Source organism: Podarcis vaucheri (assembly GCF_965113315.1).
Source record: "Podarcis vaucheri genome assembly, chromosome: 16".
NCBI classification, from domain to species: Eukaryota; Metazoa; Chordata; class Lepidosauria; order Squamata; family Lacertidae; genus Podarcis; species Podarcis vaucheri.
Window position 1 is genome coordinate 39,076,523 of NC_138754.1, and position 26,777 is coordinate 39,103,299.

Below are 26,777 nucleotides of genomic sequence, written 5' to 3' on the forward strand. Positions count from 1 at the left end.
CACTGAAAACATTTTCAGTTGGTTGCAAGTGAAGAACAGGTGGGGGGTCTAGCAACAGATTGGCTCCCCCTGCCCTCCAGCCTTCACCAACCTGATGCCCTCTAGCTGTTGTTGGACTACAACTCCCATCAACCACAGCCAGACTGACCAAAGGTCAGGGATAGTGGGAAGTGTGGTCCAAAACATTGGGGGGGGGGCGGGGTAACCAGGCTGCCTTATCAGCTTCCAAGATGGCCTCTGAAAAAAAGCAGTACTCAGCACTTGGCCCCATGAGAGACAACCTTCATGATCCAATACCAGGAACTTTAAAGAGTGTATTTAATCAAAGTTTGCTTTATTCCCGAATAGTTCATCTCTTTTTTGTTCTCTCCTGAGAATCCATCTTCTTCCTAGAATGGATCAACCTCATGGCTATATCCCAGCAAAGGCCAGAGGGGCTTTGGATTAAATTAAATATAAATAGTCCGGTTACCAGCTGGAGAGCGCAAGCACTCGCAAGTCTGATGAGGAAGACTTCACAGTATAACGCAGGTGGAATTTCCTCCATGGGTCCCTTATTGCAGGGCCACTGGTGAAGCAGGAGGACTGTCTGGAACATGAGTCTAATCACAGCAGAGGAAAAAATGAAACCAGACCTCTAGCATCCAGCATGCACAACTTTCTGTCTTCACAATTTCTTCATTTTGTTCTTCTGAAATTTAGCGTGCACAACTTTCAGGGTGGTGAGGAAGTTTCCAAGGAAGAGCACCAGAAATGTGAGTGCAAGCACAAAAACCTAGATGGGACCAGGAGAAAAATTTAAAAAATCAAACTCAAACCTATGCACTTGGCAGACGTTATATGAAGACATTCTTGCAGCCCACGGGAAAACCTTTAAGGCTGTCTCAATAAGGATACGGTGAAATAGGCCAGGGATAGCCAACCTGGTATCTTCCAGAAGTTATGGACTAAAACTCCCATCATCCCTGACCACTGGGCCATGCTGGCTGGGTATGATGGGAGTTGTAGTCCAAAATACCCAGAGGGCACCAGGTTGGCTACCCCTTAAATAGGTTAACCCTATTAAGAATTAGCTGCCAGCTAAAGCAGCCAAGTGTATTGAGAACCAGCCATTACTAGAATGGCACATACAGCTTCCTTTCTCTACTGTAAGATCACTTGTATGAGTACATAAGAACTTAAGAAGAACCTGCTAGATCAGGCCAACTGCCCATCTAGTCCAGTATCCTGTTCTCTCAGTGGTCAGCCAGATTCCTGTGGGAATCCCACACATGCAAGACACCAGAGTACCCCCCCCTGCCACCGTGGCTTCCAGCAGCTAGTATGCAGAATAGGCACTTCCTGCCTCCACCTGCGAAGGCAGAACAGAGCCATGGTGGCTGTTGGCTTTGCACCTTTCACAGTAACACAAGATAAGGTACAGGTAAAGGGACCCCTGACCATTAGGTCCAGTTGTGGCCGACTCTGGGGTTGCGGTGCTCATCTCGCTTTATTGGCCGAGGGAGCCGGCGTACAGCTTCCGGGTCATGTGGCCAGCATGACTAAGCCGCTTCTGGCGAACCAGAGCAGCACACAGAAACACCATTTACCTTCCCGCCGGAGCGGTACCTATTTATCTACTTGTACTTAGACATGCTTTTGAACTGCTAGGTTGGCAGGAGCAGGGATGGAGCAACGGGAGCTCACCCCGTCATGGGGATTCGAACCACCGACCTTCTGATCGGCAAGTCCTAGGCTCTGTGGTTTAACCCACAGTGCCACCCGCATCTAACACAAGATATCCATGGGTAATAAAATGTGGATAGCTACTTTCTCATCTTCTCCATCTGCTACCTTTTCCCTGCTGATATAAGGGGATTCAATCAATGCCCCCCTCCCCGTTTGCCAAGATTTTGATTGGTACTTGAGGGGGAAAACCACTTACTTGCCATTCTTTACATTTCTTATGTCTTGACAGTTCAAAAAGTGTGATAGCATTGTAGAGCTGCCAAAACTTAAGGAAAGGGAGGGAAAGAAGAAAGGAAGACTTGAGAAAGAATCTGCTAACCTTGCAGAAAGCTAAGCAGTTATTCTTAGTGAAGATCCAGAAGCACTAATTTTAGACCTCGTAGATGCCTAAATTGGCATCTGCGAGCACTAGAGGACACCGAAGCAAACAAAGGGCCTGAGGATCATGTTCACGTTAGTTTCCTCTTACACTGGTCAGAATGAAGAACCACAGAGAGCTCTGAGGCAAAGCAACAGCTTTGCTTAGACAAGGTTCTGGATTCGGTCTGTGGCAGCTCCACTTAGAACAGCCTTCGCCAAACGGGGGCCCTCCAGAGGTTTCTGGCTGGGGCTGGTGGGAGGTGGTTGAAGTGCAAAATGTCTGGAGGTTGGCAAAGGCTGAGGAAGAAGGATCAGCTGATGGGAAAGGCTTTTTGTGCACAAGACTTGGTGTGACTGTCAATCAGAGTAGACGGATGTCTGATTCGATAGGCCCAGTGCAAGGGGGAGGTACTTGCAGTGGAGGACAGTCAAAGACCACTTCGCGTGGGGTTCTGTTCCTGGGCCCCATACGTGTTGGCAGAGTGCATATAAGCGCACCTCGCCACCCCTGTTACGTCCTTTTAGTGACATGTTTTTAGGTTGCTGCCTGTACTTATGTTGGATGTTATTTTTATTTTATAAAATTGATATACTGCTTGATTCTAAAAAACTTAACCGATTACAAAAATAATGGAAAAAAATGAAATTATCAATAAAAACTATTTTAAACATTAGAAACTAAATAAAATCAATGATGAGCTAAAAGCCAGATAAAAACACCTGTCAGCACACCATATATCTGGGTATGCTTACCTAAATGAAAAGTGTACATAAGGTTGATTTGAATATGTTATTACTGAATATTGAATATTATTGAATAATGAATATTATTGAATATTGTATACCCAATGTATCAGCCGCCTGGGGGGGTTTCACTGTGTTTTGGTGGTTGGTAAAAAAAAATTTTAAACATTTTTTTTTCAAAAAACCTAAATGAAAATGAGTGCAGTGAAAGTGCTTGTCTGGTGTACTGTAAATACTGTATTTTTCGCCCCATAGGACGCACTGGCCCATAAGACGGCACCTAGTTTTTTTGGGGGGAAATAAAGGGGGGGGAATTATTTTTTCCCCCCCCAGGTGCGCTGTGCTAATCCCGAAGCTTGGGGCGTGCAGAGCTCAGCGCGCCCCAAGCTTCTGGGTGCCGGCAAGGTCTCCACTAGCCCCGGGAGAGCTGGGTCTCCCACGGCTAGCTGATAGCTTCCTGAAGCCTGGAGAGCGAGAGGGGTCGGTGCGCACCGACCCCCCTCGCTCTCCAGGGTTCAGCGAAAGCCTGCATTTGCCCCATAGGATGCACCCAGATTTCCCCTTCATTTTTGGAGGGGGAAAAGTGCGTCCTATAGGGCAAAAAATACGGTAAGCAGGGAGTTCCAAACTGTGGCTGTTGCTACACTAAATATCTATTTTTTAAAAAACAAATGCAGAACAGGTATTGCATAAGCAGTTGTAGTGGAGCCATTTCAGCAGATCGAAGTGGTCAAGTGGGCATCTGGGGAATGAAGCTTCATAGAATGAATGAAGCTGAACAGACAACCTTGCCTACACGGGTTACAATGAACAGCAAACTACCACTCTCTTTGGTTTCTCCTTATCTTCTGGAAATGCACGGGTGAACAAAGCTCTGGTGTCCAACTTACATGCCCAAAGAACAAGAAGGGGAGCAGAAAGGTCAGCCCTCGCCACATCCAAGACTGGAATCCCTCTGGGAAAAAGGAAAAAGCGCAGTCAAGTTATACACCAATGTCTCTCGCATAAAGCACCTACAAATATTGGTGTTTAAATAAGCTGTCACCATCCTGATACTCTCCCGGTGTTTGGACTACAACATGGCTGTGATGCTGCCGGAGGCCGAGCTGGAGTCCAAGCCATCGGGGGGTGGGGGGGTGAAGGCCAATTTTAATATAAAGTTTCTTAAGTACTTTGAAGAGGTAGCCTGACCTAAGGAAGCTGAAATTGCTGCTTCCGTTGATGAAAACGAAAGACTCTGGAACTGCAAGCACATAGTACAGATTTTTCAGAAGACAGATTATATGAGGTGGACTCTTGTATCTGCCTCTTAGATTTTTTCAGCAGAGAGAGACATAAATCCACTTTGAAAACATTATTTCCAAGTTTAAAGCCTTTTTGCTTATTTCCTCAATGAAAGTGAATCCAAAATCACTATCAAGGCATAAAGGACAACATTGGGTTCATTCTCATGTCAAGCCATTCAAAACGGCATCCTCTGTGTTCCATCAGCAATTGCAGTTAATTTCTCCGGGGCTGGCAGGTGGGGGAACAGGCTAACAGGTGCCAGCAGGTGCTAGCAACATTCACTGCACCTTCAAATAAACTGAAGTGACGAACAAGAGACACAACTCACCCACTGTGAGATCTAAGTGGTTTCTTTCCCCTAATGCACGGAGTCTGTAAAGGCAGCCACTTTGATAGTAGTATTGTAGAAACTGGACGCAACCTGGAAGAAATAAAAGGAATTGCTTTACTTGGCAGGGTTGCAGGTACCTGTAAAGTGTGGCATGCTCAGGAACACAGAGAGCTACCTTACACCATCTCACATCCTTGTTCCATCCAGCTCCATACTGTCTTCTTTGACTGGCAGCAGCTCCCCAGGGTTTCGGACAGGGGTCTCTCCCAGATCTAGCTGGAGATGCCAGGAACTGAACCGGGGACTGTCTGTATGCAGAGCAGATGCTCTACCCGTGAGCTATGGCCCGTCCCCTTTTAAATGCTCTCCTCCTGCACGTTCCAAATTTGCCACTCTACAATTTGTACACCCCCTAAGAAAACCACATTGCTCCAGCCATCCTTTGTTCAGCACCAATAAAGCACAGCCCCCTTCCTCCTCTAGGCAGGGCAGGGAGAAGCCAGGAGGAGGAGGGAGGGAGGAGCACCTTCTTTACTTTGCATTTAATTTGAGCTTGTCCTAAAGCAGGAGCCTGCACACTTTTTCAGCAGGGGCTGGTCCACTGTCCCTCAGACCTTGGGGGGAGGCCACCCCCTCAACTCTCCCCTCCCTTCTCCACAGCACTGGACAAGCCCTGGTGGCTGCTTACCTGTGTCTTGCAAGCGGCAGGGGCTGGCGGTGGCAGAGGGATGATGAGCGGCACACGAAAGGGCTCCGGAGAGGGGCTGCTTAAAATGGCAACCGCTCAAGCGCTGCTGCTGGCACCAACAAAGCCCAGCCCCCTTCCTCCTCTAGGCAGGGCAGGGAGAAGCCAGGAGGAGGGAGGGAGGGAGGAGGTGCCGCCGCCGCCGTGTGAGGGAGAGGAAAAAAACGGACACGCTGGCGATCCACACAGCGATTCCTGGACCGTCCATGGGCCGGATCCAGAAGGCAATTGGGCCTGATCTGGCCCGTGGGCCTTAGTTTGCCCATGTCCTGAAGGCTGTATCCGAGCCATCCACTGGCTTACAATGCCAATAAAATCCCTAAAATGTAACTTCTCTTTCCTGGGACACTGTCAGTGCTTACTGGTGGGAACTTGGCTAAGGCGGCCAGTTTGTGACCCTTCCCGGTTTCAGTAAAATGCGCACTGCTCTCCCCGCACTGAAATCTGCTGCACAGCTTGCAGCATTCAAAGCATTACTCCAGATAGGGTGCAGACAAGAAAACACTGTGTTTTAATACAGATACTGAAAGCATACTTACTCTGAAAAATTGAAAATGCTAAAAACTGATTGCGGAACATTTGGTACATGAGACCATCTGGCCTGTGCGAGTAGGGAGGGGGAGGAAGACAAAAGAAAACAGAAGTGATGTTTTCAACACACACACAGTGCCCTTCTGTACCCCAATATAGGAAATTAAACAAACGCATCCAAGCCAGCCTAATGCAGGGTGGAATTTCCTTCATTCATTTCCACAAAGGCAGAAGGTATCCTATAGCACAGTCTACCCTGGACTTGACTGAAGCAGGCTGCAGGTGTCAGAGGTCGCATGCATCCCATGTCTTTGGGGGGGGGAGGGACAGAATACATGGAAAGTTAGCAGAAGAGGGCTAACCCACCCCAGCATCCTGGCTCATTAACTTACTCATTACAGAGTTACTTCAAATGGGAGGATCAGACATGATCCCTCCCAGCAACCTCTGAAGTGCAGTGGTCCACGAAAGGCTGGACAGCATGACATTTGGAAGTCTAAATGCACGTTTTTAATACGGGGACTCATTTATCCTACAACCCTATTATATATTGTGCATCTAACTATATTCAAACTATAGCACTCTGCTGATTTCAAACATTTAAGCTATGGAGAAATGGAGAAACTTACCATGTTAACATCACACCAGATAGAAACGTAGAAACATAATGATGAGATACCCACCAGCCCTTAATCCTGGGAAGAAAAAGAACACCTTTAATGTGTGCACTTTCACACATTAATCCGAGGCAAACGCAGAAGGGAGTGGCTGCCAGATCACAGCTTCCCTGTATGGGACACAGGCTAGCAAACAAACGTGTTGCATATGAACCTATAAGCCCCCTTGAGGTGTACTAGCTTAGCATCAACTTCACTCACAATGGGGAAACGTGGGAATGAGAGCTAGCGCCACACCTCCGTCTCCATTCTGACCGCCTTCCAGGAACTGGAGACTCTCCTGCAGCCATGGAAGTTCCCTGCAGAGTGTGGAACCCGGGAAAAGCAAGGTTCTAAATCATGCAGGAAGGCCCTATGGGCACAGAAGTCTCCCTGTGTCAGACATTCGCCCTCCAACTTGCGGAGGAAAATGGAAACAGAAGCCAGAGGGTTTTGCACAGCCCAGCCAGGGCGCTTGATCTCAGTCCCCTCCCCTTGCATGTTAAGTTTTAGCACAGCTGGAACGCCTGAAGAGGGCCAAAGTCGGGGGCAATGCAAGACATTTTGTGGACACCTAAATCTAATGCATAACGTATACAAAATATCTGTTCCCTGACATTTTTCATGCTGTTTGGTATGGTTTTATTAATTATACGGTTTGTAACACAGTTTGGAGTCTATATGCAGTTAACTCGTCCTCTCTGTTCTTACCTTTTTCTGATGTACTTTATCTCGGAAAATAAACATAGGAAGTTTGTAACTAGTGGGCATAATTAAGAGCGCACAAATGTAATTAAGCTATCGATTCAGACTGTCTATCCTACCATTTTGTACTGATAAGCAGGGCCCCGTTAACTGCTTGGCTGAGGGCAGCGGCAACCGTGCACCCCTCATCAAAGCCGTTTCACAGAGGCCCTCCCCCGACACATGTGTGCCGGTGGCAAGTGGGGGCTCCATAAAACTGCTTGGCGGAGGCGAGGGCAGTGGTGTACTCCTAAAACGGGCAGATTAAAGAAGAAGAGGGAGGAACAAGCTGTATCAGCGCCTGTTTCTCCCTCTGCCGGTATGAGCGGCAGACAGAGATGGTGGCTTCACCCAGCAGTATATCGCTGGCGAAGCTGCTGCCGTTCCTCAGCACCTCTGCCTCCAGCAATGGCTGAAGCTTGTTTCTCCTTTGGCGCGCTGGGCACTTGTAGCAGAGGGACTCAGGAGGCAGCAGTTTCACCTGCGATATACCCCTGAGTGAAGCTGTCATCGCAGTCTGCCTTAGGCAATTTATGGATATATCCCCATAACCTACCTTGAGCCATTGCTGATGAGGATGCTCTCCCTTATTGTCAGTGTGCAGTAATACCAAACTAGGAGGAAGTTGAACACTTCATCCGTCACCCTGAAAGAATATTAAAAAATGGTAAGAGTTTCCAACTTCATTGATCAAGTACACACACTTCAAAACTCATTAACTAAGGCGAAAGTAAAGAGTAATCTTAGGTAACTAATACTGAGGTTCTGATCTTGTAAATAATCAGCTGCTTTATAAGCTGATGTGAAGGGATGCGGGTGGTGCTGTGGTCTAAACCACAGAGCCTAGGGCTTGCCGATCAGAAGGTCAGTGGTTCGAATCCCCGCGACGGGGTGAGCTCCCGTTGCTCGGTCCCTGCTCCTGCCAACCTAGCAGTTCAAAAGCACGTCCAAGTACAAGTAGATAAATATGTACTGCTCCGGCGGGAAGATAAACGGCATTTCTGTGTGCTGCTCTGGTTCGCCAGAAGCGGCTTAGTCATGCTGGCCACAGGACCCGGAAACTGTACGCTGGCTCCCTCAGCCAGTAAAGCGAGATGAGCACCACAACCCCAGAGTCGGCCACGACTGGACTTAACAGTCGAGGTACCTTTACCTTTACCTTTAAGCTTATGTGGAAAGATACCAACAAAAGTGCACACATACTCTCGTCAACTCCAATTCTCATACTTGGAAAACCTCAGTCTACTAGAAGCCCAGACTAAGGCATTGTGGTTAATTTGAAAAGCTTTATATAGCAACTGTTTTTGTCATGGCCTGTGCAGTATATATTTAAAGCACTATCATACCACTTTAAGCAGTTATGGTTTCCATCCAAGAATCCTGGGAACCGTAGTTTGCTAAGGGTGCTGAGTGTTGTTATGAGACCCCTGTTCTCCTCACAGAGCTACAATTCCCAGTTCCCCAGGAAGAGAGCTGGTCTGTTAAACCACTCTAAGAAGCTCTGCAAGGGGAATGGGGTCTCCTAACAACTCTCAGCAACCTAAACAAACTAACTCCCAGGATTCCCAGACAAAGCCATGCCTGTTTAAAGTGTAGGGTGCTGCTTTGAATTTACAGAGCAGAAAGGGCCCAATTTCACAAATGAAGGGAATCCCTACTGTAAACAATACCCAAGCAAAGAGACGTCACAGTGCTGTTTTCCAATATGGCTGAACCAAATCTGCTCTCTAAAATTGTCCCACAGTCGCTGTGTTAAGGGTCTTCCCAGGAGTGTGAGGCCCACTTTTGGCACACCCCCCTCACCAAGGTTTGAAGGAAGAGGGCAAAGCAGAGCCACGTAGTTTAAGGGACTCCACTTAGGAACTCGCTGACACAAAGCTCCCGTGCAGGCAGACACGTTTGCAAATGCAGCGCTAATTCCATCCGAGGGAAAGGCCTTTGGGCCAGAGGAGATGCACATGATCCAATTTGCAGAGGCGCCTCAGGACTAATTCAGCGAAAGGATTCCATTAGATCTAGATAAATCCAATCAACTGGAAAAGCCATACTGGTGGCGTTGAGCCTCGAAGTCAGCGGAAAGCATCACAACAATGGCCAAGTTTGCACGGCGAGACAGGCAACTACGAACTTTTGACAACCTCACTGTGGGGCAATCAATTTCAAATGGCTTTCTGAGAATATGGGGACCCTCAACATTTTGCCAGGATTTCTGGTAGAACGGGTGGCAAAGCAGCCTTGCAGGAAAAGGCATTTTGACACCACCAATCTTGTAGTTAAAGGAAGAAGATGCTTGATAACACATCCATTTACCCACTTGGCAGCTAATTTTAAAGAACTATTTTAGCCCACTCATTCCCCCTGAAGACTGGAAATAGAGGGAGAGTGACATTAAAACAGCACCTCCTGTGCACAAGAGGGAGGTATTTGTTCACTCAGGGGAATCCCAAGGTAAGAACGACTACAGAAACGCTTTGGAAGAAGAGGGAAAACAATTCTAAGGTAGAAACCACAAAGACAACCCAATGAGAGCCACGCATGGTCTGCAGCCACAACACGCTGAACGACAAGGGGAGGGGGAAAACAGTGGGAAACCAGACAGGATGGGAAAGGGAGAGTCCTGGAGGACACAGCAGGCTGACTGGGCAATCCTAGGCATGTCTGCTCAGAACTTAAGTCCCAGCGAGTTCAATGGGGTCTATACTCAGGTTAAAAGGGTGCAGAACTGTAGCCTTACAAGCTCTCTACAGAAGTAATCCACACTGTGATGTTCTGTTGCAGGTCTCAGCACAACGTTTCCCTGGTATCTATCTACGCTTGCTGGAAAACAGTTCTCTAAGCTCCCAGGCAAACACCTTTCTCTGATCCTTTTAACTGGAGAGGCTGTCAGGGATTGAACCTGTGACCTTCCACAGGCTCTACCACGGCGCTATGGCTGTCCCCCTTACAAGCAGCGGGCAGCTCCTAGATCTCACAAGCCCGACCAGTGTCACATATGAACCCAGTGTACACCTAGAACATTTGCAAAGTATTACAGGGGAAGTGTCTCTCCAGCGACAGAGAACTTTTGTGTATGTAGGGAGAAAATCTGCACCAGGACTGGATTAACTTGCAGAAGCAGCAGTCAACAAATGATGCTTTTTGTTCACATTGAGTGGAGTCCAGATTTGCTTGCAAGCAGAGCCACTTCAAATCTACTTCAGGGTAAAAACGGATAATGTTGCTTGGCAAACAAAGATGAAGTCTTACCGGTAATGAAGAACGAATCGGCAAGCTACTGCTCCAAGGAATAAGATTATTGTCAAGTACAGTTTGAATTTTTCATACTCGTCTTTGTAGGCAAACCTGGAGCAAAAGGATTAAATCAGGGAATAATAATAGTAATAATTTTATTATTTATATCCCACCTGTCTGGCCTGCTTCCATTCTGGGCGGCTTCCAACACATATAAAAACATAGTAAAACATCAAGCACTAAAAACTTCCTAATGCAGGACTGCCTTCAGATTTCTTCTGAAAGTTGTATAGCTACTTATCTCCTTGACAGCTGAAGGCATTCCACAGGGCGGGTGGGTGCCACTGTCGAGAAGGCCCTCTGCCTGGTTCCCTGTAACTTCACTTCTCACAGTGAGGAAAATGCCAGAATAAAGCGGCAAAACAAAACAGAAACCCAGTCTGGAGGAGCCCATAATTTGGCTCACCGTGTCACGCAAAGCAGCTCAGAGAGTCATAGAAGAGAAACAACTTACTTGGCCTGATTGCTTAGAAGAGTGACATTCACGTTCCCCAGCACGAGATTTAAGTACAAACTGCAAGGAAAAGGGCAAAACACATCAGGCCTTCACAGGGGTAACTCTTTTTTCATTTGCTGGTTGTCGTTTCAGCCCCAGATCACCCATTTCAGCTGCATTTGTAGCAAGGCATGAGCTGAACGAAAGACTCCACCGGAATCTTATCGCCAGATGTTCAGATGACAGCTTCCTCTGCTTTTGCCACAACGTGCAGAGGTCACAAATCCCTCTTCGTGCGACCTTCTCAAACTGTAGTCAGCACAAGCTCAGAAGCAACCCTATACACTTACCTGGATGTAAGCCCCACTGAACTCAATGGGGCTTACTTCCAAGTAGATGTTTATAAATGTCACTGTCCATCGGTTAGCCTAACAGACTTAACTTTGCAATCCTGATTCAAAATTCTGGGGGTCCTTTGTGTAAATAACAGGTAAGCAGCTCTTGACCTCAATTAAGTCTGTTTTACTGCTGCTTCTGCTGGGCTGATGTGCTGGCCTTATGATTTCATTACCGTTGAATTTTGTTTTATCTTTCTTAGAGGTGGCTAACCTGCAGCCATTCAGATGTGGCCGGATTACAATTCATGTTGCACAGATATCATGTTACGCAGTGGCATTCGTTTTGCATGCTGTGAGTGGTCCTGTGAACCTTTTGGCAAAAGGCAGTATATAAATTTAGTAACTAAAACAGACAAATCTCTGCAGTCCTGGCGCAGATTTATATTTCTCGTCTGCTCAGGGCAGGGGGAATAAAAGGCTCCCCCCTCCTCTCTGTCACTGGACCTTTCTCCTCCTCTGCTAATAATAGATTCCCAGGATTGTTCTTCAGAGGTATCACCTCACCAAGATTAACGCTGGAAACTATGTGCGTGAATGTGACACACGGCCGGCATTCAGCTTCTGAGCCAGGCATTCCCAGGCAAATGTTTCACTCTGTGCCAAGAGGCTGGCAGGTCGGCCTCTGAGAGCGTGCAGAGTGGATTCCCACAAGAGGAGTCACATGCTTCCATCTCTTTAAGACAAGCATGTCTCTTCGTGTCCTTAAGAGATCAGGCTTCACACAAGAGGGCATGTCGGTTTTACGGGAGCACCTACCCGTTCTTCTTTGGCAAATAGGCTTCCATGTCGAAGAAAACATTTTGCCGCTCTTTGATCTGGCTACCGATTTGTTGTATGAGCTCCGCTTCTTCCAGGCTGCAGTCACGCTTGCATCTGCAAAGTTGCAGGGGCAGAGAAGATGAACACAAATGCAGATAGTTGAAAACAGATGACCCAGGACCAGATAGCTGAAAAACTGGCCCCTTCCCCTCTTGGGTGTGAAGAGCAGCAGAGGGGGCCTCCCGGTAGCCCCACTGCCCTCAGGGGGCTCGGGGGGAGGAACACTATGGATGGCATTCTCTGTGTCAGCCCCTAAATTGTGGAGCACCCTCCACACAGCAGTGCATTACGCCCAGCACCCCAAGGAACCCTCACTATGCGGGTTTCGTAGGACTCTGAAGATGCACCCCTTAACCCTGGCCATTCAAAGTGTTGGTGCTGACCTTTAAAGCCCTAAACGGCCTCGGTCCAGTATACCTGAAGGAGCATCTCCACCTCCATCGTTCAGCCCGGACACTGAGGTCCAGTGCCAAGGGCTTTCTGGCGGTTCCCTCGCTGAAAGAAGCCAAGTTACAGGGAACCAGGCAGAGGGCCTTCTTGGTAGTGGCACCCGCCCTGTGGAACGCCCTCCCACCAGATGTCAAAGAGAAAAACAACTACCAGACTTTTAGAAGACATCTGAAGGCAGCCCTGTTTAGGGAAGCTTTTAATGTTTGATGCGTTACTGTATTTTCATATTTTTTTGGAAGCCCCCCCGAGTGGCTGGAGAAGCCCAGCCAGATGGGCGGGGTATAAATAAATTGTTGTTGTTGTTAATTTTTAATGCATTTATATTCCACCTTTCCTCCAAGGAGCTCAAGGCAGTGTACACAACTCACCCCCACCTCAATCGAGCCCCACAACAACCCTGTGAGCGAGGTTAGGTTGAGGGTTGGTGACTGGCCCAAGGTTACTGGCAGCTTCGTGTCCGAGCGGGAACTGGAGTTTGGGTCTCCCAGGCCCTAATCCGGCACTCTAACCCAGCCTTCCTCAACCTTGGGTTCCCTGGGTGTTGTGGGACTACAGCTCCCATCGTCCCTGAGCACTAGGCCCTACTAGCTAGAGAGATGGTGGGAGTTGTAGTTCGACAACATCAGGGGATGCAACATTGAAAAAAGTGTGCTCTAAACATGACACCACACTGGCCCTGGACATCTGGGATGAATGCTTTTAGGGCCCAATCGTATTTTTGAGATTGTAATTGATTTTAAACTGTTTTTGATGTTGTACTAAAAATGGCCTGGGACCTGGGGCAGGGGGGCAGCTAATAAAGTCAAACAACAACAACAACAGTCCACTGGTCAGTTGCCTGACACCACAGCAACACTGGCCGAGGGACGGGTGGATTCTTGCGTCCACCTGGCAAAGCAGCAGGTCAGGCAGCTCCCAGTTCAAGCAGAGAATCGTACAGGTGACCAAGTGCTGTGTTTTGCCATTACCTTTGGAAGCTGTTCTGCAAGTCTTTCAGCCCCCGCTTCTGCTTCTGTATGGAGCTGCTGCAGGTGGCCTGCAAGTTGTTCAGTTCCTCTAGCTTCTGTCTGTAGACTTTGTGAGTTTCCTACAACAGATAAGCAAAAAGGATGCATTAAGTGGCAGGAAATTAAACATGGGACAATACGCAAACAGAACACCCACGTGCAGCTGAAAGTGCAGGTTATGTAGTTTCTTCCACAGGAAGGGGAAAGTTCCACATTAAATCGTCTGGAAAGGCCTCAGAAAGTGCCATGCGCTAAGACCATTGAGTGTACTGTCCCTACACTGACATTATTGGCTCCAATAAGCAGTGCTTTACCTGTGAATGATGACCCTCCCAGGCACGCAACACAACGCAGAGCTAACTTTAGCGCTGACCACATGCATATTTCGGTGGGTAATGTCACTTAATGTATCTTATTTATTTAATATTAACCTGCCTTGTAGGACAAAGTATTATGAATTAAAGTGTTAAAGCAGTGTTAAAAACAAAGACAAAACAGTACACCCCACTTTTTAAAAAAGCAATAAATTTAGAAACAGAGCCAGCCGCAAAGAACCCTAAAGCAGCTTAATGGCGGAGGGGAGGGGCACTGTAGAGTTCATTTAAAGTGTTTACATCCTGCCTTCTCCCTCTCCTGAGCCCAAAAAGCTGTCCCAGGACAACTCACAAACAATGGAGCAGCACAATCAAATCCAAAAGCAGCAGCAGTGGCAGGACAGAAGCACAAAGTTGAAGATTAAAATTTCGCATTTAAAGGATCAGGGAAAATAAGGTCAAAATGTCATCCAGGTCAGCCAACCTGGGGAAAGCCACACACAAAGAGGAATTCTGTCTCTATTTTTGTGCAGCTGGAAAGCTCCCCAGAGGAGCTCATAGGATGAGGCAGAACTCACCTAATGGAGGGGTGGGATCTGGGCTGCCCCACCTGACAGCTGCTGCCCAGGCTGCTGCTCCATTGGAAAGCCTGGGCCCATGTCAGCTCTGTGATGGAGGGCAGCATCTGAATGACAGCTATCATTATTATTAATTGCCCACCCTCAGATCCCAGTTAAAACGCAACCTCAAAAGCAGGTTAAAACAACCTGCAATCACAAAAATAAGGTGGGTACTGGAAATATACAGCTTAGGTGACAAAAGCCACAGTAAAGAGGTGTGTCTTCATTCCTCACTAAACACTCTATAATGAAGATGTGAGGTGCACCTCTGTGGGGAGAGCCACAGCTTAGGGGCCGCCACAGAAAAGGCCCTCTCTGTTAGGATATTTCCGTTCCACCTTAAAAGGGAGCAGGATGTCTGTGTCACAGCCTGCGTATTTCCTGTTCACAGGATGTTTATGTTTGCTATTGCTTTCGTTTCTCTCTCTGTCGAAGACGCAGAACAGTCATGTCTTTCTTTGTTCTGATCAACGCTGAATAAAAGCTTGTAAATAATGCTCTCCTGGGTGTGACTTTTGCTGTGCATTATCTGCTGATAAGAGTGTGCACGAGCCCTGGAATGTGGCAAGGTATTTCCAGGAAACTCGTGTCGCTAATAGTTCATACTGCGTGACTACGGGAGCTCGATGGATCGTCCGGCAGCTGGCTTGGGGGCCATGATGGACTTTATCTCCCTGGCAGTATCCCAACACTCTCCTGCCCGCCCCCGATTCAGAGAGAGGTGGGGCAACCAAGAGGGTCCCCTGCCATCGATCTGAACACCTGAGTAGAACTGAAAGAGGGTGGCCTTTCAGATATTGGGGGATGTTGTGAACTGCCTTGTGATCTTCAGATGGAGGATGCCATACAAATTTAATTAAAAATAATTCAGCATAATCAGCTGCGTTCATGCGCCAACTACCCCCCAGAGACACTGCCCTTCGTAATTGTTTGTAGCTACAGCTGTAGTTTGATGGCAACGGCCAACACAAAGGCCAGTGCAAGCCTTGAGCCATCAAAGTGGATTTTGAGCGGCTACTGTAGATGAATATGGATTATGGAAGACGGCCACGCTTTCCCAAAATGCCAAATAGGACACAAATGTCCTCCTCAGCCGCCACCCCTCAAAAATCCCCAGAAAGCCCCCGTGGATCCACTCTAAGCCGCTTTCCCCCTTTGCTCGGCCAGCACCTCTGACCCCATTCCAACTTAGCCCTAATCCCACACGGCACCCACCATCTGTTCCTTTGGAGCAGCTGGTGAAGCAGCCCCTCCAGGACAACTTCGCTCCAAGAGAGGCCATGACCACATGAATAAATGAATAAATAGCTAAATGAATAGGCAGACATGTCCAATGACTTTAGGAGACTTTTTTTTTTAATGCCCCCTATTCAATGCTCATTGGAAAAGCTTCTCCGCGTGAAGCAGGGATAGGGAACATGCGCCTGCCCAGATGTTCTTGGATTCCCAACTCCCATCAGCCTCAGTCAGTGGGAGCTGGAGTCCAGCAATACCCAGAGGACCTCAGGCTCCCCATCTCTGCTTCAAAAGTACCTTAGATCTTTGGGAAGTGGGTGTGCAGGAAAAGGAATTGTGCCATCCCGTTACACCAGCATCCCCAATACACCTCATGCAAGGAGGCAGTGTGGCAGCTGGAGGGCTGGACCAGGACGTGGGAGGCCAGGATTTGAATCCCCACTTGGCTGTGAACAGGCTTTCAACGCTGTAGTGTATCACCAGTCCAACATCGTGGTTTGGCAATATACTGCAATGTTGAAACAAGTTGCCTTGGCCCCAGCCTGTAAGGTGCCAGGGGACGCTTTCACCCCTGTGCCTCGCAGGCCAAGGCCAATGCAGTTGGACCCGGCCCACTGCTCAGCTGGGGGTTAGGAAGGCTCCTGCCCCCACCCAGCTAAGCGAGCCCACCGACTCCCCAAGACGGAGGGTGCCCCGGAATGGAGCCTGACAGGCTCCGTCTGCCTTCTTCGGCATGTAGTCCGAAAACAGTTGGAGTCCCAAGCTTGGGAAACACTGAACTAGATGGAGAGGAATGTAGAAAGCCGCCTTGTTATACAGAGTCAGATCACTTGCTCATCTAGCTCAGTGCCGCCTACACAGACTGGCAGCAGCTCCCCAGAACCCCACACTGGGGACATTCCCAGTCCTACCTGGAGAACTGAACTTGGGGCCTTCCGAACGAAAGACAATCGATAACCCTGCAGATCTCCCTCTTATCACTCCCTGGGAAAGGGGTGGTCAGGGTCGTTAAGCACTTCCAACACAGACAGGACCCCAATGAAGGGCCTAGTCAAGAGGCAAAGCGCCTGCTGTGGGTGCAGAAGGTCTCAAGCCCAACCGCCAGAACCTCCTGGTGGGGTTGGGAATATCCTGCCTAAAAGTGTGCAGTGCCACTGCTGCCAGTCAGTGCACGCAACACTGGGCTAAATCGGCCAATGATGAGCCTAACTCTTATTTCCTCAAAACGGGCCCTGCCTCTCAGCAAAATCCCACTAAAAACAACCAGAGGGGCGTAATAAAGAAGAGCATGCCACCCCCTTTCCCAGTACCCATTCAGTTCAACAGAACAGGAAATGAAATTAGGAAGGCACAAGCCAGGTACTTAATAAAAGGCCTATTAAACATTAACTAAAACCCTTTCTCCTTTTACTTTTGCAGACAGCACTTTTGATGCTTGCAGTTGCAATAAAACCAACTTGCTGATAAAAAAGGAGGGTGGGGGGGTGGAGAGACCATTTCAAGCAAGCTGCACCCAGATCCAGTTCAGCTGCTTAACCAAGACTGAACTCCTTCACCACACAAAGTGGATCAGTTGAACAGATCAAATCCACACCAGCACCCCTTGAAACGAAACAAAATGAAGGTTTGATTGCAAAGTTTTATTTACATGTTATTGAAAGGTCAAGCACTCGAGAGCGACTGTTCTCATTGAGGTGGATAAATGACTGGGGGCGACGCTGGGGAAGGCGTCATCTTCCAAAGGGCAGGCTCATTCCAAGGGTTTAACTGCAAGGCAACGTGGAATTTCCTGCAGACGCTGTAACTCTGCATGCCAAAGACTGGCGCTCTTGCTTACGCAGCAGATTTGGAGGCACAGAAGAAGGCACTGCCAGGGCCAGGGCTTAGGGGGGGCCTTGCCAATATTGGGGGCCCCTGCCCACCATTCTAAAACTCCAGCAGTGCTAAGTTGGGCTCTGGCACGAGGGACGTTTCAAAATGGGGGGTGGTGCACACAGCCGGGCACACGCTGTGGGGGGACTCCTCACCTGGCATCCACCGAGGGTGTCTGCAGTTGGCTGCTGGTGCCAGCCCTGCTCCTGAGTAAAACTGAGCGAGTGACAAGAGAAGACCAGCATTTGTGGCATGTATTGCGTTGAGAGTTATACTCAGGGGTCGGCAAGGCTTACCAGGCATGGGGCTGGTCACTCCCGCAGAGATTCTCAGTGGGCCGGGCCGGTGCAGCGTGGCGCCAGAAATTGCGTCTGCGCATGTCCGCTGTGCCGGAAATCGTGCCTGCGCAGAAGCAATTTTCAGTGTCTCGGCATGCGCTAGACAGGATTTCCGGCACCGCGGACATGTGCAGATGTGATTTCCAGCATTTGCAGAAGCGATTTCTGGAGCCGCTTAAGCGGCACAGCACAGTGTGGGGACTCGCTGAGCGGGCGGGTGGTTCAGGGGTGGTTCATGGGCCAGTTAAACGACCCTCCGCAGCCGCTTCCGGCCCATAGGCCTTATGTTGCCAACCTCTGGTTATACTCCTGTCTGCTCAGCATCAACTCCCTCCTAGAATTCTGTCTCATTGTACTAGTTTTCAGCCCTGTGATGCGGAAATACCTTGGCTAGAAATTGCCGAATACAGTGGTACCTCGGATTACAGACACTTCAGATTACAGACTCTGCTAACCCAGAAATAGTACCTCGAGTTAAGAACTTTGCTTCAGGATGAGAACAGAAATCTCACGGCAGCAGCAGTGGGAGGCCCCATTAGCCAAAGCGGTACCTCAGGTTAAGAACAGTTTCAGGTTAAAAATGGACCTCCGGAGCGAATTAAGTTATTAACCCAAGGTACCACTGTACTGGCCCCGTGTATAGGACTATCGCTGCACTCTTAGTATGCACAAGTCTGGTCTGTTGCCCTGGCTGAAAAGTTAATTTGTCACAGACAGAGGAAAATCAAACACTTTGTCTTTTTATGCAGTATGGCTACCACTTATTTCCCTTATGTGCCACAAAGACCAAACGAAAAGGCCAGCTCAAACACATGGAAACTTGTGGAGAGATCTACTGGAATAAGGACTCAAATTATCACTGTCTGTCTTTCACAGGTCTATGAAGATACCAGGCGATCTATTGCAATTCTCTTGACAGAAGGAACTATCAGCTGCTCTTGTCTTGGTTTGCAGTTTATGTTTATTTGTTGTTACATAGGTTTGTTGCAAGCTGTGATAATAAAATAAAAACAAAAATAGGGAAAGTCTTCCCTAGCATGGAAATTCTAGAAAATTTCCCAAATGGGATATTTGTTTTATGCCACAGCCTCCCATGGAAGCCATGTTGTGACTGGCGCCCACAGCACTCTCTCAAAATTTGAGATGTGCCCACTGGTTGAAAAGGGTTTGTGACCCCCAACATATGTTCTTAAATATCCAGAGAAAGACTCTATACAGCAGCTCAAAATTCTCTTATAAGTGCTGCTTTACTTATTTATATTCACAATTATTATTATTATTATTATATAATAATATAACCCTGATTAGCTCCAGCGAGGCAGCAGCCTCATGCGCCTTCTGACTGTATCTCTCCCTTTAGTCTGCTATATAAGCCACCCTGGTTAAGTTCTGTTTGAAGGGCAGGGTTATAAATACATTCTACTTACAAGATACAAGTAAAAATCCTGTGTCAGCATAACTCAAAGCCCACTATCACAAGGATGTTACAACTTGTATAAAACACAATGACAGGGATTTGCTTTGATCTTTCAACAATTTATGTTGCTTCTACTTACTGGGGGTAAGGGGCGCAGAGCTCAACAACAACACCCACCCACCAAGAGGGGCACCCTGTGACTCACACACAAAATCACCTGAGTGGGTTTCACTTCACAAGCACAAAACCTTGGCAGGGAAGGCAGAGGCAGAAGAAACGTGATTAGTGGCCTCAAAATAAAGTTCCCTGTCAGATGGAGGGGGGGCACAAGGCCGAAATTGATCCACAAGAGAAATAACTGGCAAAGGCAAAGGGCAACAGCAGCTGAGCAGCTTTGCCAGGAGCCTGCTAATGTTTAAGGTGCCTAACTGCGTGGCTCTGCTCTCCTGGGTCCCGGAGCTGTTTTGAAAAACAAGCATGTTCCGATGCAGGCAGAGGCAAAACAGCTCCAGTGTAGCTAAGAGTCATGGGATACATCATGTGCCCTGCTTGGAACCATAATAGGCATGAGTGCATGTCCTGCGATTTTGCAGAAGGATGTAAAGCCATAGAATCCGACCAGTTCTTATCTGGGACACCCAAGATGCAGGAACAGATGAAAGAAAGGGCTTCATAATGTGGTGCTTAGTGAAATGATGGAATTCGCTTCCACAAAAGGCAGGGATGGCCACCAACTTAAAGGTAAAGGAACCCCTGACCATTAGGTCCAGTCGTGACCGACTCTGGGGTTGTGGCTCTCATCTCGCTTTACTGGCAGAGGGAGCCAGCGTACAGCTTCTGGGTCATGTGGCCAGCATGACTAAGCCGCTTCTGGAGAACCAGAGCAGTGCACGGAAACGCCGTTTACCTTCCCGCCGGAGTGGTACCTATTTATCTATTTGCACTTTTATGTGCTTTCGAACTGCTACATTGGCAGGAGCTGGGACCGAGCAACGGGAGCTCATCCCATGGCAGGGATTCAAACCGCCGACCTTCTGATCGGCAAGTCCTAGGCTCTGTGGTTTAACCCACAGCGCCACCCACGTCCCTGGCCACCAACTTGGGTGGCTTTAAAAGCAGACTAGACACATTTATAGAGGAGAGGCCTATCAACAGGTACTTGCCGCAATGGCTATGTTCTAGCTACACCATCACAGGCAGTACGGCCTCTCAGCACCAACTGCTGGATCACAAGCGGGGACAGAGCTGCTGTTCCACTCTGGTCCTCCTTGCTGGTTTCCCACAGGCCTTTGGTTGGCCACTGTGAGGTAAGGAAGCTGGGCCAGATGAGTCATCGGCCTGACCCAGCAGGCGTTTCTTGTGTTCCTAGTCCTTATGATTATGTGCTTCAACCCACACAAGCCAAGAATGATGGGCTTGTAGCCTTCTGGAGGTTCCTGGAGCTCCATCACCCCTGGGTCCTGTCTATTGACTGTGCTGATTACAGCTGGTGGGAGATGAGAGGTCAAAAGCATACGGAGGGCACCACCATGGCCACCCCTGCCCTGCAGCCCTTAGGACAGCCTTGCAAACCTGGAGTAACGCTAATGCTGGTTTGAAACTGCAGGTCAGGGGAAAGGGGAGCTGACAGGTCTACAATTGGCTCACAACCAAACCAAAGCATTCAAAATCTGGACAGGGATGTCATAGTGGTGTTTGTCATGCCAACCACTACAGGTTTCCCAAACGTCTGTAATTTATTTATTTGCACTTAACACTAGGTATCTGATAGGCTGTTAGCTTTGACAAACAGAACGCCCTCTCAGGTTCCACCAAGAGCTCCATTCTCAGCTTACTCTTCCAACATCCTGCAAATAGTTATCTTGCAAATGTTAATAAGTAAGGAAATCTGTTACTGGATCACCTCACCCTGTGCCAATCACATCTTCAGTGGGAGCTCAACTGGGCCACCCTCAACACGTCAGCGAGTTCCTCCAGGTTCCTCTCCCTTGCCTGTGGGACTCTCCGCAAGGTACAGCCCTTCTTCCCAGCCTCCTCAAATGCCCTTGCCTGACTGGAATTGCCGCTAAATCTATGACGTTGTTGTTGCCATCTGTTTGTCTCAAGAGGAAATGAAGCCAAACTGTTGTGATAGCAGCACCAAAGTGACTTCTCCAGGGCACAAGCCTGGACAGGCTTTCTAGACAACAAGGCCCCCTCCTCAGCCTTGCTGATGTGGTCCAAAGAATAGCAGAGTAATATATTTGGGATGCAGGAGTTGCTGGAAGGAGCGCCATCCAGATTTGTGTAGAGTTTACTCCTTCGCCTTGGCTCCTCCCAAAGGCATCCCACAAGGTAGCAGAGGCTGTATATATAAAGGTAACGTTTACATTTGTTGCTCCACTCACGTTTGCCTCTGGCCCAAGGCTGCCCAAGAAGGAATGTGAGTTTGGGGCTTGTTGCTATTGCAATAAGCAATATTCTCCAAACCTGGTAAAGAGGAATATTGAGCGAGACAGAGCTGTTATAAGGCAGGCTCCCCCCCCCCCCAGGGCATCCCTGCCAAGTGAAGCAAAACAGGCAAAAGCAATAAGCCTTTTCTGTGGTGGCACCTGCTCCCTTCCCAGGGGACCTGCCTGGCACCGACTCGGCTTCACTTTTGGTGCCAGGTCTTTTTCTTCTCCCAGATGTTTACATGGTTTTCAAGGCAGTTTCTCAGCACCTGCTGAATCAAACCACCAGCTGGGTTTTACTGTCTATCGTTTTCCAGCACGTCCTTGTGCAGTACAGTCATAAAGTCATACCTCGGGTTACAGCCGCTTCAGGTTGCGTTTTTTCGGGTTACGCACCCACCAAAACCTGGAAGTACCGGAACAGGTTACTTCAAGGTTTTGGCAGTCGCGCATGCGCAGAAGCGCTAAATCACAACCCGCACGTGCGCAGACGCGCCACTGCGGGTTGCAAACGTGCATATACCTGTTGGGAGTCGTTTGACCACTATTTCAGATCCCGGTTTAACCCAAACATACGTTATGGGTTTTACTTCTAATTTTTAAAGCCCCTTTTTTGTACAGTGATGGCACTGGCAAGATGCTCTAGAGGTCAGGAAGTAACTCGGCCATGAGTCCTGAAAGGGCTTTCTATACTAATAGATAAGCTTTAAGACATTTGTAGACCAATTGAATCTTTCCTATGCTATGAGATAGACTCAGACTGCAGAGAAAGAAAAGAGGGAGAGCAATTGTGGGCTGTTTCACCACCACCCACATAGGAGAGCAGGTGCATAATCTGCTGTTGGCACTGGCAACTGCAGCCTCGCAGCAAACCAGCCTCTCCTCCGGCCCCCATTGCCAAGCCCCTCCCTCTCTCACCGCCCAAAGCATTGGCTAAAACAACCTTCACAACTCTGGCACCCTCCAATTCCCACCAGTTCCAGCCAGCATGGCCAGTGGCAAGGGAAGATGGGAGTCGAAGTCCAATGACATCAGTCCCCCACCACTGACCTAAAGGAAGCCTTGCAGAAAGGACACAGGAAGAGGCTATGGGCTGGCTCCTCTTTCTCCCTCAGATACAAGCCAGTTCCTTGTCCTTAGAAGGATGGATCAGCCCCATCTCCACCTCCTTGGAGAGACAGGCAGACACGGGGAAAGAGGCTCTGTCCCTTCTTGAAACTAAGCATGAATACAGACCTCTGAAATAAAGAATCTTTTCGCCATTTACTCTTCAGCCTCTGCTCCCTGCACTTGAATTTTGGACTGCAAAAACCTTGGAGCAGCCCCTTCTTCGTATTTTATTTATCTACCCAACAAATATTATATACCTTACTCGATTTAAGTCCTCTAAGCGATTTGCAAAGAAAAAAAGAGAAAACATTCATTTAAAGAGAGAGAAAGAGGTGCAAAGAAGTTAAAGCGATTAAAAATAATAATAACGTAAAATTGAATCTGCAACCTTAAAGCAATTGTGTAGAATAAAATTAGATGGCGAAGTATCACATACCACTGACAGTTCCAGAAACAGTCGCCATGAATAATGGCTGTTTAAATCTGTCTCTGATGCTGCTCAAGAGCATAACCGCTGTGACCCCTCTAGTCCACCTCCTGCCCAATGCAGGCAATGAAGGAACTAAAGTGTCTCCAACTGGGGCCTGGCCAGCCTCTGCCTGAAGACCCTTCAGCCCCAGGGAGCCCCACCCTCCTCTAAGGAACAATGCCTCCTTGATCAGGGGCCAGCAAACGTTTTCAGCAGGGGCGCAGGTCCACTGTCCCTCAGACCTTGTGGGGGGCTGGACTAAATTTTAAGGGGGGAAATGAATGAATTCCTATGCCCCACAAATAACCCAGAGATGCGTTTTAAATAAAAGGACACATTCTACTCATGTAAAACACACGCTGATTCCCAGGCTGTCCGTGGGCTGCATTTAGAAGGTGATTGGGCCAGATCCGGCCCCTGGGCCTTAGTTTGCCTACCCATGTCCTTGATGAACTGCTCTCACTCTCAAGATGTTTCTCACAATGTTCAAACAAAATCTTCCCTCTTGTAACTTCTGCCTATTAGATCCAATTCTGTCCTCTGGAGCAACAGAGAACGAGACTTTGCCTTCTTGTCTGTGGATCTGATAGCCCCTCCTCCGCCCTTCAGTCATCTCTTCTCTGGGCTAAACACCTTTGGCTGGTTTTACCTGCCCTCACAGGACATGGGTGGCGCTGTGGTTTAAACCACTGAGCCTAGGGTTGCCGATCAGAAGGTTGGCGGTTCAAATCCCCGCAACGGGGTGAGCTCCGGTTGCTCAGTCCCAGCTCCTGCCAACCTAGCAGTTCGAAAGCGCGTCAAAATGCAAGTAGATAAATAGGTACCGCTCCGTCGGGAAGGTAAATAGCGTTTCCGTGTGCTGCTCTGGTTCGCCAGAAGTGGCTTAGTCATGCTGGCCACATGACCTGGAAGCTGTCTGTGGACAAACGCCGGCTCCCTTGGCCAGTAAAGCGAGATGAGCACTGCCACCCCCGAGTCGTCCACGACTGGACTTAATGGTCAGGGGTCCCTTTACCTTTACCTGCCCTCACAGCAGCTGCTTTCCAGGTCAGTGACCATCTTTGCTGCTCTCCTCTGAACCTGGTCCCATTTGCCTGCCCCTAAATGGCAACAAGATCCCAAGTACATCAGAAGTTGCCTTCAGTTGCACCAACACTGACTGGCAGCAACTCTCCAGGGACTCAGGCAGGGGACATTCCCAACAATGGGCTGAAATTGGGGCCTTCCGCATGCAGGGAAGATGGTCTATCACTATGGCCCATTTTCCTAGGGGGGAAATTACCGTATTTTTCACTCTATAACACGCACCCGACCATAACACGCACATAGTTTTTAGAGGAGGAAAAGAAGAAAAAAAATATTCTAAACGAAACAGTGGATGTATGATTTTTGTGGTTCATGCTGTGGCCACAGACATGTGATCTGACAGTGAGTGTGGGGTAGCCCAATGCAAAAATCCTGAGGATCCATGCTTTGTAACCACGTTTTTGCACCACTGCGGCCCCAGGCAACAGTGGGTGCGTGATTTTTTTGGTGCAAGCTGTAGCCATGGGCATGCTATGTGATCTGATGGTGAATTTGGGGTGACCCAGTGCAAAAATCCTGAGGATCTATGTGGATCTGTGCTTTGTAACCAGGCTCTCTGTCCCTCTCTTCTCCCCACTCAGTGGCTCTTCTCCCGCTTTGCTGTTTCAAAGCGAGCAAAGCGAGCCATGGAGGAGGGAAGGAAGGGGAACCATGGATCCTCTGCTCATGACTGCAGCAGATCACCCCGCCACCGGTAGGCATTCCCTCCATAACATGCACAGACATTTCCCCTTACTTTCTAGGAGGAAAAAAGTGAGTGTTATGGAGCAAAAAATACGGTACTTCTTCCCCTGACTTGGAAGTGGTGGCTGTACCAATGATGTGTAAAATCTCCAGGGGGCGGGGAGGAATGGCAATGGAAAGGCTTCTTCCTCTCCCCCCTGCAAAATGCCATTCTCTTTCTCTTGGAGCTCCCTAAGGGAAAAAAACCAAAACAAAACAGAGCATCGCAGAAGAACAAGGCGGTGCCGCCAGAAAGGAAGGATTGCAGTTTAGTAAAGGAGCTCTGAGATGCATCAATAGAGATGGGCTGGGGAGTTACCCCCCTCCCTCCCATTCCTTTGCAAGGTCCCCGGAGGTGCTGGGGCGACCACCCTGGGATTCCCCGCAAAGCTACGACATTGGAAAGGATTCTGGGACGCGAAGGCCCCTTTCCGACCGCAGCGCGCGGTGGCTGCTCGAGGCCACCAGCACCCCCCCCGGGCCCCCTAACCTCTTGCTCCTCCGCCCCCGCCAGTTTGCTTTGCTTAAAGCGCGCAACCCGGAAGCACCGCTCGCTTCCCCGCAGCCACCGGCGCCCCCTCCCCGCCGATCTGGCCCCGAGAACCCCCGGGGCTGGCACTGCAAAGGGCGCCCTTCCCAGGGGGAACCCCGGAACCCCGCGGGCTCCCCGAGCAGGAGAAAGCAGCGCATCCCTCGCGCAGCAAGAACATCCTACGAAAGACCTCTGCACCCAGAGCGCGCAGAAGGAGCCTATTTGAAGGACAGCACGGCAGGCGCGCCGAAGCCGGCTCCCTTCCGCCGCCCGGCATTGGCTTGCCTTTGCGTTGCACCGGGGACGACGGCGCGGCGCGGCTTGGCCCCCCGGGAAGCCCTCGCCCTGCCCGGATGGCGCCCAGTTACGCAGGGGCGGAGACGGCGCCCCTTCTGCCGCCGCACCGGAGGAGGGGCTCCAAACTCCTCGGCGAGGCTTCCCCGGGGATCCCGCCCCGTCCGGATTACGCAGCAGCGGAGATCGCCGCAAAAGAGCAGCGGGAGGAACAGCACCCGCGAAGGGCCGCCCGGAGGCCAAGCGCGCCCGCCTTACCTGGAGCTGCTGGAATTCCTCCTCCAGGGCTTGCCACTCCGCGCGGCACTTCTGCAGGGGCTGCGCCATGGCGCCCGGGCCCAGCGCGCACTCCTCCCGCTCCCGCTGCCGCTGTGCTGCTGCTGCTGCTGCTGCCGCCCGGGCGAGCGAGCGACGAAGCCGAGCGAGATCCGCCCCCCCCCGGGTCCCGGTCCCACGTGCGCGACTGACGTCACCGGGGCCGGAATCCGCCTCCGGCTTGACCCCCGCCGCGCGCTTTCTCCCGAGGAGCCTCGGCGCTGGGCGGGCGCCCCCGCGGGAAGCCGGCAGCTACGGCGGCGCCTCGGGCGGAGACCCGAGCGGGAAGCGGCGGCGGAGGCGGCCCCCCTCCCGGGCCATTTGCAGGCGCCGCAGACGGGAGCGCATCGATCCCCGCCGGTTGCGCGCGCGCCCTGCCTGCTCTGGCCATCGCCTCCTCCCTTCCCATTGGACGAAGCCAAGCCTGGCCTCTTCGCAGGCTCCGCCCCCCCCCGAAATCTCGTCCTCCCCCGCCCAGCTGCGGTTTCAGTT

General features: G+C 49.7%; 1 protein-coding gene and 1 long non-coding RNA gene across 2 annotated transcripts in view; both read right to left on the bottom strand.

Annotated features, from left to right (window-relative positions):
• Positions 1-26,777, bottom strand: part of LOC309521564 — a 141,383-nt gene that overhangs the window by 109,504 nt on the left and 5,102 nt on the right. The gene's annotated exons all lie outside the window — the stretch shown is intronic.
• On the bottom strand, positions 318-26,396 carry TMEM120B (transmembrane protein 120B). Its single transcript, XM_082204170.1, has 12 exons — positions 26,229-26,396; positions 13,489-13,607; positions 12,008-12,124; positions 10,872-10,931; positions 10,373-10,468; positions 7,683-7,772; positions 6,356-6,421; positions 5,735-5,796; positions 4,448-4,540; positions 3,723-3,787; positions 1,925-1,993; positions 318-775 (listed from the first exon to the last, which is right to left on the bottom strand). The coding sequence occupies exons 1-12, from the start codon at positions 26,295-26,297 to the stop codon at positions 668-670; spliced, it is 1,014 nt and encodes a 337-aa protein (XP_082060296.1). The 5' UTR covers positions 26,298-26,396; the 3' UTR covers positions 318-667.

Coding starts and splice junctions, on each gene's coding strand:
- TMEM120B (XM_082204170.1), bottom strand. CDS start 26,297: ATGGCGCAGCCCCTGCAGAAGTGCCGCGCGGAGTGGCAAGCCCTGGAG. Junction 5,797..6,355: donor TCTGGTGTGATGTTAACATG/GTAAGTTTCTCC, acceptor CTACTCGCACAG/GCCAGATGGTCTCATGTACC. Junction 776..1,924: donor AGAAATGTAAAGAATGGCAA/GTAAGTGGTTTT, acceptor GGTCCCATCTAG/GTTTTTGTGCTTGCACTCAC.